Below are 9,106 nucleotides of genomic sequence, written 5' to 3'. Positions count from 1 at the left end.
ATCTGCTTCCAACCGCCTTGCGACAAAGACACATAAAAAAGTAAGGTGGCAGATTTTATTCCCTAAAACTGCTCCAGTCGTCTGCTTGTAGTTGTTCCAATATCAGGCAATAAAAAGGACAACCTGACTTGAACCTTCAGGGTTCAGGGCCCCGGACCTTGGGCAAAATGGACCTACTCCAAGTCCCGCCCCCTATTCCCTATTGTCCAATGGCTTTGCCAGAATTGGGAGGTGGAGGTGGGCGGAACCAGATTGTTAGTAAACGCTAAGCCACGTGCTAGAGCCAAGTCCTAGACTAGCGCATGCGCGGTAGGTACGCGGCGGGTAGATTTGTGCGCGCGGCTGAGCGGAAGCTACGGTAGGAACCGCGGCGCGCGTGGTCAGCGGCTATGGAGGGAGCAAAGCGTGCAGACGCCAAGGTACTCACTGACACCGGAACAGAGTCCAGCTCTCGAAGTCCAGTCTGCAGCCTCCGGCACTTTGCTTGTGAGCAAAACCTGCTGTCCCGGCCGGATGGATCTGCTTCTTTTTTGCAAGGTACGACCCTCACCAGGTTTAACTCAGCGCGCACCATCCTCACCGAAGAAGGGTTTTTGAAGAGCGGTTACTGTGTAGTGTAATGCAGTGACTAAGTGTGCCCACCTCTTTGAAAAACTTACTTCTAGGTATTGAGTATACCCACCTACCAACTCGAGAAGAAATGATTTGGCCAGTCTGGTAAATATCTCGGAAGAGTGAATATTCCAGAATAGGTATTTCACCAAGGCAGATATTACCTGTGACTAGATTTCTTAAAATACACTTCTGGGTTCATACAACACCGGTTGAAGATTAGGTGTTTATTTGCATAAATAGCTTTTGAGACAGACACATCACCACCACTGATTTAAATATAATTACGGTGGTAGATGATAAATACCCAAGTAAATGATCTTCAGATTGAAGATGATCCTCCCATCCTGGGCTGACAAGTGTCTCCCCTTCTCCCGTCCCATCATTTGAGAAAACGTACCTTCCCTTGGTATACACATCTCATCAGAGTAAATGAATAGAGAGAAAAAGAGAGGTCTCTTATGTGGATAACCCTGTATCCCGGTTCGGCCAGCCAACTTTGAGAGGTCATGGGAGGGTGAGAAACTACCAGAGTAGACAGATGAAGCGGGCAGAGATGGAGTTGACAGTGGCGAGTTGTGTTTGAGATGTTAAGGGCTGATCACCTTATGGTTACTAAGCACACAGAGAAGATGTCCACACACAGGCACATGATGTTTTTCTTTTATATATACACAGAGAGAGAGAGATGCTCATACATGTATGCATGCACGTAATTTAAAATACATTCTAGGGACTAAAGAGAATTTCTGTAGCCCCGTCGTAGAGATGGTGGAAAGGAAGAGACTCCCCTGCTCACCGAGAGCACAGTCTATATAACAAAGCAAGAATGTAGCTCCAGAAAGTTTCTGAGTCTAATTGGGTCTCCTCTGGTTTCAGGGCAGATGTTGGAGCTAAGAGCATGTCCCATTGGGTTTTCTTGGAAAGTACCCACAGATGTATAGTGCTCTCATCCCACGCTGGCCCTCACTTGCTGAGTTCAGCATCTCCTGTCTCTTGGAATATAAGAAACAGAAAGGGAACCCTCCCATGTTGCAAGTTGGAGACCTTGCAGACTTTCAAAAAGAATGTTGCAGACGCTGACCTCAAAGGCTCCTGCAGAAACACCCTATGGGAAGGGGCGTGGCAGCTGTGGCTCGGCAGGCAGAGAACATGATGGGTATATGTGATAAATGACACAGTAACCCTATTACTTCCTATCTGCCCTCATTAGGATTCTCATGACCAAAAGCAACTTGGGGAGGAAAGGGTTTGTTTGGTTTACATATCCCAAGCCCATTGAAGCAGGAGGTGAATCATGAAAGAAGCCTTGCTTTTCATGGCTTGATCAGCTTGCTTTCATACAGAACCCAGGATCGCCTGCCCGGTGGTGGCATTGCCCCCAGTGATTGCGGCCCTTCCATATCAGTTGTTCAATAGAATGCCCTATAGGGTCATGCAGCAAGACCCCGCCTCAAGAAAAAAGAAGGAAAGAAAAAGAAAATGCCCCTGCAGACTTGCCTATAAGCCAGTCTAATGGAGGTGGCTTCTCAGTTCAGTTTCCTCTTTCCAGGTATGGCTAACTTGTGCTTAGCTGGCAAAATACAAAACAAAAAAAAAAAGTGACTAGCCTGCACAGTATCTTAAAAGTAAAATTAATAAAAAGAAACAAAAACCAAAACCCGATGGTACAGAACCCCTATTCCCATCGCCAGGGAGATAAAGGCAAGCGGGGAAGTTCATGTCAGGCTCACTCAGCTACATAGCATGGTCAGGACCCAGCTTTGACCAATTAGAGCCTGATTTCATGAAGTCCGGTGAAAACCTGAAGCTGCCTGTGTAGGCCTGCCATTCTGTTTTTTGCTTTGGACTTAGCCCCACCACAGAGTGACACCCCTAACTTTTTTTTTTTTTTTTTTTTTTAATTATTGGAGTTGTTACTGTTGTTGTTTGGGGTTTTTGTTGTTGTTTTTTATGGATGTCCCTGGTGCCTGAGCAGGACAGAAGGGCGTGATCTTCCCAAGAACCGTAGCTACAAATGGTTGTGAGCCATCCCGACAGCCCAGCCTGCGGTCCCTTTATTCACGTACATTATGTCAGTTTGGAGCTGCGCTGTAAGGTGTGGTCATTGGGAGTTACGGTCAGAAACGTGGAAGGTGCTGTTGAGTGCAGAGAGGCGTAGGCAGACGTCAGCAAAGTCCCACAAGGACTGGTAATGGTTGGACAGAACTAGAAGCCGGGCCTTTTATTCTCCAGGTTCGATCATAACCACTCTGGGAAAATGAGAAGAAATTAAGACCTCCTACACATCACAATCTTTTTTGTTTCTCCTTTTAAAATGTGTGTGTGTGTGTGTGTGTGTGTGTGTGTGTGTGATATGATTTATTTATTTCATGTATGTGAGTACACAGAAGAGGGCATCAGATCCCATTACAGAAGGTTGTGAGCCACCATGTGGTTGCTGGGAATTGAACTCAGGACTCTGGAAGTGCAGTCAGTGCTCTTAACCGCTGAGCCATCTCTCCAGCCCTTGTTAATATTTTAATTATATCTAATAAGGGGTTTCTGTTTGGTTGACCTCTGAGATGGTCTCATGTAGCTCAGGGTAGCCTCAGATTTAGCATGGAACCAAGGATGATCTTGATTTCCTGATCCTCCTGTCTCCCAGTGCGCATGTCGACACACCACTACCACCTCAGCCATCGCTGCAGCCCCAACTACCTCTAAAAATTTACCAGTGGCTTGAAGTCTGTGGTAAGCTCTGCACCTGCTGGTCAGCGTCCTATACGTTTGAAGTGAACTGTTTCTCTTTAAAGCTGGTATTTACTTCACCCTCTTGTGTGATGCTGACTCTGAGCCACGGTCACCTGATCTTCATAAAAATGCCATAAGGAAGATGCTTCCCTGCTTAAGGATGAGAGAGCGAGCAGAGGAAAGAGGTGCTAAGGGCAGCACAGAGTGACCAAAGCATCCCTGTGTCCCCCCAGGTGATACCTCTGTCCTGGCTGGAGTCTACGGGCCGGCTGAGGTGAAGGTCAGCAAAGAAATCTTCAATAAAGCCACCCTTGAAGTGATCCTGAGGCCAAAGATCGGGCTGCCTGGTAACTGGATTCCACTGACCCCCCTCCCCGCCCTCACCCCCCCCCAAAAAAAAATCCAGCTTGTGAGGACCTAACCCGACTCCTCCACGGTTACCGTGTCCAGTCTCCACTGCCCTGCCCTCCTCGCTCTTTGCCCCGGCATGGTGCGCAGAACATCCTGCCTGCTAGGCGGATGCTCTTCCAGGAATTCAGTCCCAGGGTTTCCAGGGTGGATTCTGGTCTGCTTAGGCCTCCCCGATCCTCACCGGTGGGCTCCGGGCAGGCATTCTAGCCCCAAGCCACGCCATTAGCCTTTCCTGGGTGAACTGAAGGCCACGTAGCCAGCTCGGCCAACTTTCTGAGACAGGGTCTCAAGTCCTCTGGTAGTGAGCTTTCTTTGTAATCTAGGCTGCCCTCAAATCCGTGATCCCACTGCCTGAGCTTCTCAAGTCCCAAGATTACAGACCTGTACCACCAAACCCACCCTCTCTTGAGCCATGTCTTTGTCTCCTTTCTTCCCCTCTCTTCCTTCCCAGTGACTTGTTTTTTCTGTCATCTCCCCATCTGTTGTGGGGTGAGCCTGCTCTGGTGGGGGTAGATATGGCCAATGACATAGGGTATGGGAACTTCTGGGTATTCCTCCTTGGGTGGCTGGCTGGTGGACCCCTGGCCAAGGCTGGCCATAGCAGGTGCTACTCAGAAACTTTCAGACTCCACTGCTTTCTCCTGGAAGTGTTGGCGCCATCCCAGGCTTAGACTGACAGCCCCTTCCTGAAGTCTCCCTCCAGAGGCTGAATGGAGGAGAGCAAGATGGCGGGGTGGAAGGGAAGAGCCTGACGGCTTCTCATCTCTCCAGGCGTGGCCGAGAAGAGCCGGGAGCGACTGATCAGGAATACGTGTGAGGCGGTCGTTCTAGGGGCCCTGCACCCCCGTACCTCAATCACCGTGGTGCTGCAGGTGGTGAGCGACGCTGGCTCTGTATCCTTTCCTGGCCCTCTCCAAAAAGTGCCCAGAACCTCCCCTGCGGCTTCCATTCTGATGACCTTGGACCTGTGCCAGGCAGTAGCTCATAAAGAACATAAAACCAGGGCATGGCCAACAAGACGGTTAAATGGGTAAAGGAGCTTGCTGCCCAGCCTGACAGCCTTGAGTTCAGTCCTCAAGGCTCATGAGGTAGTAGGAGAAAACCAAGTCCCATAAGTTGTCCTCTAACTACCATGTGAGCGCCGTGGCACGTGACTTTTTAAACTTAGCCAGCAGGGCTCATTGCGTGCTGCTGGGCCTGGCACTGAGCACCTCACACTGTAAAGTCATTTAGTTCTCACGGGACCTGGACTGGGTAGCTCTGTGATTCCTGTGTAAATCCCGAGGCATGGGCTGGAGACGGCTCAGTGGTTAGAGCACTGACTGCTCTTCCAGAGGTCCTGAGTTCAAATCCCAGCAACCACATGGTGGCTCACAGCCATCTGTAATGGGATCTGATGCCCTCTTCTGGCGTGTCTGAAGACAGCGACAGTGTACTCATATAAATAAAATAAATAAATGCATCTTCTTTTTAAAAAAAAAAAAAAAATCCCAAGACATAGGCTCTCTTGTTGGAGAGCTCTGGCATGTGTGTTTCTCGTATTGCCTTGTCTCGGGTGACGACGTTGAAGCTCGGAGAGGCGGTGTTTTGTCCAGTGGAGCAAGATGGTAACAAGGGCTGGACTCAAGCTCAGGCGTGTGCCACCTCAGAGCCGAAGCCAGTGACCTCTCTGCACTTGCACATGAGTTTCTGTCTCCCTACCGGGGAGCAGCAAGCAGGCAGAGTGGTCATTAGGTCCCTTATCTAAGCATGGTAGCTGCCCACCAGAGTCTCAGAGTCTTTGATGTGTGACGTTGGGAATCCCTCTCTTTGACCCTGTTTCCCTAATGATACTTGGTACATTCCTTAGTGTATTTATCTGTTCCCTAGTATTGTCCCGTCTGACACAGGGATACTGAGACTTGAAGAAAACCAGTTAATCTCATAGCTGGGAGAGCAGCAGCCACTTGGTGCCAGTACCAACTCTCCACTCTGATGCTCTGTGATCAGTCAGTGATGTCTGGCCACCCTGCTCCTCTGTGATCAGTTAGTCATGTCTGGCCACCCTGCTCCTCTGTGATCAGTTAGTCATGTCTGGCCACCCTGCTCCTCTGTGATCAGTTAGTCATGTCTGGCCACCCTGCTCCTCTGTGATCAGTCAGTGATGTCTGCAACAGGCACCAGCAGGTAAAGGGAAAAATGAATGTGTTTTAACAGCCAGCCCCACAGAAGACATTCTCCTTAACCAGTCTGTGATGCTCAGCTCTTGGCCTGTTGCCTGAATGCTGCCTGCATGGCACTGGTGGATGCAGGCGTGCCCATGCGAGCCCTCTTCTGTGGGGTTACCTGTGCCCTGGACTCTGATGGCAATCTTGTCCTGGACCCCACGACCAAGCAAGAAAAGGTAGGCGTGGAAAGTGGATGTCGGTGAAGGGCTGCAGCTCAGACCTCCAGACCTAACCCTGACGAGTCAGTTGGCTTGCGCAGCCTTGACACATTTGGCAGGCTCTGCCCTATTGAGCAAGGCTCATTCAGCTTTGAGTGCTAGAAACCCAACTCAGACTTACACGAGCCGGAAAAGAAACTTGCTAGCGTTTACTCCCAAACCGTAGAGCAGAGCTCTGGTTCTTAGGTCCTGGGCTGGCGTCGTGGTGTTAATAATAAGGAAGCCTGTTCTCCACACTTCACCAAAAGGGTTTGAAGCAGGGCTAGAGGAGTAGGCGGGGAGAAGAGACGGGAGCAGTCAGAAACCCTAGCGGTGTGGCTGGGCCTCAGCAGGCACAGAAAAAAGTGCAGTGTTCGAGGCTCTTACCTCACCTCTGGCTTTTGCTGCAGCTGCTGCTGGGAACTGGGATGCTTGTCTGGAGGCTTCCCGGGTTCCCATCAGAGAACCAGGAAAACCTAATGTCAAGAGAGCCATGGTATTGGCTTGCCTGTGAAGGACAGAGCAAGGAAGGGTGGTGGGGAGGCAGCTGGGAAGTGACCCGTGGTTCCCCTGTGGGACGGGGACACTGCTCAGAATAAAGACATAGGAGCAAAGAAGAGAAGGGTCACCTAGGAATGGGCTGTTGTTCAGACAGACCGCTGCAGTTGACCTAGAGGCTAAGGATCTGGTTACTCCTGTTTGAGCTTGTCTGAGATCTTAGAAAGGAGGTTCCCTGATACTTAACGCCTTCTACCTCTCGTCCCTAGGAGGCCCGGGCCATCCTGACCTTTGCCCTGGATAGCGCAGAGCAGAAGCTGCTCATGTCCACCACCAAGGGGCTCTATTCCGATGCCGAGGTACCCTGTGGGGGCGGGGTGCAGCCCAGAACCTTCTCTCCTGTCTACGTAGCCTCTGTCCCAGCTCAGAGCAAGCTCTTTACATCCCCGCTGGTGTTAGGGAGAAGGGTGCATTTTCAGGGCTTAGCTCATGAAGCCCCAGCATGGCGTGCACAGGGTTCTGAGCCACAAGTTTAATCTGAGCATTTGGGAGGCAGGCGGGCATAGTTCTGAATTCAAGGTTAGCAAGGGCAACAGTTTGAGATCCTGTCTTAAACAAAAAGGGATAAAAAGGGGGAATTTCTTTGTAGCATTTTAAAGGAGAACCTGAAAGATGAGATCAGAAAGCAGGATTCAGCTTGAATGGAGTGGTCGTGGTCCTCAGTGGTCAGCACAAAGCAGTACTGTCCAGAATTCTGAGCTCCCGAGGGGGCAGTTTGGAGACTCTGGTCAAATGGTCTGTGCCTGTATTTCTTTTGGTTTAGATCTCCCATTTCATGGCTCTTACAGTTATTTGAGTAGGGATTAGGGGCTCACAGCTGTGATCAGAGCACGACAGAAGCTGGGGCGAAAGGACTGCTGTGAGTTCCAGGCCAGCCTGGACTGTGCAGTGAAAATTTGTCTCAAAGGGAGCAGAGGCTCTAGGTAGGTCTGTCCAGTCACTCTCAGCAGGCCATGAGGCAGGAGAGTTGCTAAGTTTGAGATCATCCTGGGCTACATACCAAGATCCTGTCTCAAACAGCAGCAGAAAAAAAAAAAAGATTTGAAGGTTAAAGGATTATACCTCTAATTCTCAGGATCTCCAGTTCTCTGAGTTCTTCTAAGGTGTGAGGATTCTGATCTCAGGGATTTGAGGTCCTGTTGCTTTTAAACCGCGGTCCCCAAATTCCTTAAATCTCTTTTCCTTAAGAAAAAGCTTGGGGGGGGGGTGGCGAGGAAGATGGTTCTAAATTAAAAATTCTTGTTGCCAAGCCTAACCACCTGACATTAGTCTCCAGGACCAACTTGGTGAAAGGAGGGAACCAACTCCTTCAACTTGTTATTTGATGTCCACAGGGCATGCTCGGGCACTGTGATTTTTATATTAAAGAGGGGAGCAAGCTTAGGGCCTTGAGGATGTGGCTTTATTGGTAGAGGCTTTGTCGCCCATGCATCCCCAGCACCCTACAAAGCCAGGCGTAGTGATGCGCTCAGGAGGCGGGGCCAGGATGATTGTTGCTACCCTGATGTATGCGTCTCATTGTGGGGTGGGGGTTAAGAGGTGGTAAAGAAGGAAGTGGCTGTCCTGGTAGTGAGAGGCGGGAAGGGGAGGTGGTAGGCTTAGAGATTCCTTTGGGGGTAACTCGCTTCTCTTTCCCAGCTCCAGCAGTGTCTGGCTGCTGCCCAAGCTGCCTCACAGCACGTCTTCCGCTTCTACCGGGAATCACTACAGAGGCGCTACTCCAAGAGCTGAGACAAGCCAGGGTAGGGCGCCCCTCCCACCACGCCCACCGCCTGCAGCCGCCACTGTGCCTCTGTCTGTGCCCATGTAGCTTCCGGTCCTGTCGAAGCAGGAGCTCCTGTGCCAGGCTAGGGAGGGGGTGTAGGGGGACATTCCAGGCCTGGGCACAACCCTCCCTTCATCAGGAGACCATTAAAAAGGGCTCACCTGTGTCGCTTGAGTGAGTCAACAACCACTGATTCTGGTGTCTGGAAGGTCCCATGTTCCAGGATAAGAGCGTCGTGGTATGAACCGGTAGTCCTTGGCACTTGGCACTTAGAGGTCATTTCCCACTGCATAGCCACATAGTTCTGTGGCTCAGAACCCTGCGCATGCCATGCAGGGCTTCATGAGCTTCATCTTACCTTTAAAAAGCAGATGCTCTGGAGAGAGAGCTCAGCCATTAAAAAACACTTCTGGTGCTTACCAAGGGCCCAAGTTCAGTTCCCAGCACCCACATCAGGAGGCTCATAACCACCTGTAATCCGGCTGCCAGGAGATCAGACCTGGCCTCTGGGCACTCTGGCACACACAAAGACAAAGTTAAATCTAAGGGGGTGCCTTCACAGAGTAGAACAGAGCTGAATATCCCTGAAGGAAGAAGGTATGCTAGCTCTTGGGTAACATGGA

At 50.5% G+C, this 9,106-nt stretch overlaps 1 protein-coding gene across 1 annotated transcript; it reads left to right on the top strand.

Annotated features, from left to right (window-relative positions):
- Positions 1 to 323: 323 nt before the first annotated feature.
- On the top strand, positions 324 to 8,657 carry EXOSC5 (exosome component 5). The gene is made up of 6 exons (XM_080908569.1): positions 324 to 537; positions 3,579 to 3,692; positions 4,528 to 4,649; positions 5,999 to 6,139; positions 6,928 to 7,017; positions 8,357 to 8,657. The coding sequence occupies exons 1-6, from the start codon at positions 390 to 392 to the stop codon at positions 8,447 to 8,449; spliced, it is 708 nt and encodes a 235-aa protein (XP_080764695.1). The 5' UTR covers positions 324 to 389; the 3' UTR covers positions 8,450 to 8,657.
- Positions 8,658 to 9,106: the final 449 nt, after the last annotated feature.

Source organism: Micromys minutus (genome assembly GCF_963924665.1).
Source record: "Micromys minutus genome assembly, chromosome: 32".
NCBI lineage: Eukaryota > Metazoa > Chordata > Mammalia > Rodentia > Muridae > Micromys > Micromys minutus.
This window is presented reverse-complemented; position numbering and strand designations above follow the sequence as displayed.

What these genes read in the sequence shown, in the direction of transcription:
- EXOSC5 (XM_080908569.1), top strand. Translation starts at nt 390, where the DNA reads ATGGAGGGAGCAAAGCGTGCAGACGCCAAGGTACTCACTGACACCGGA. An exon ending in ATCTGCTTCTTTTTTGCAAG is followed by an intron (nt 538 to 3,578) that starts GTACGACCCTCA and finishes GTGTCCCCCCAG; the next exon opens with GTGATACCTCTGTCCTGGCT. An exon ending in GCCAAAGATCGGGCTGCCTG is followed by an intron (nt 3,693 to 4,527) that starts GTAACTGGATTC and finishes TCATCTCTCCAG; the next exon opens with GCGTGGCCGAGAAGAGCCGG.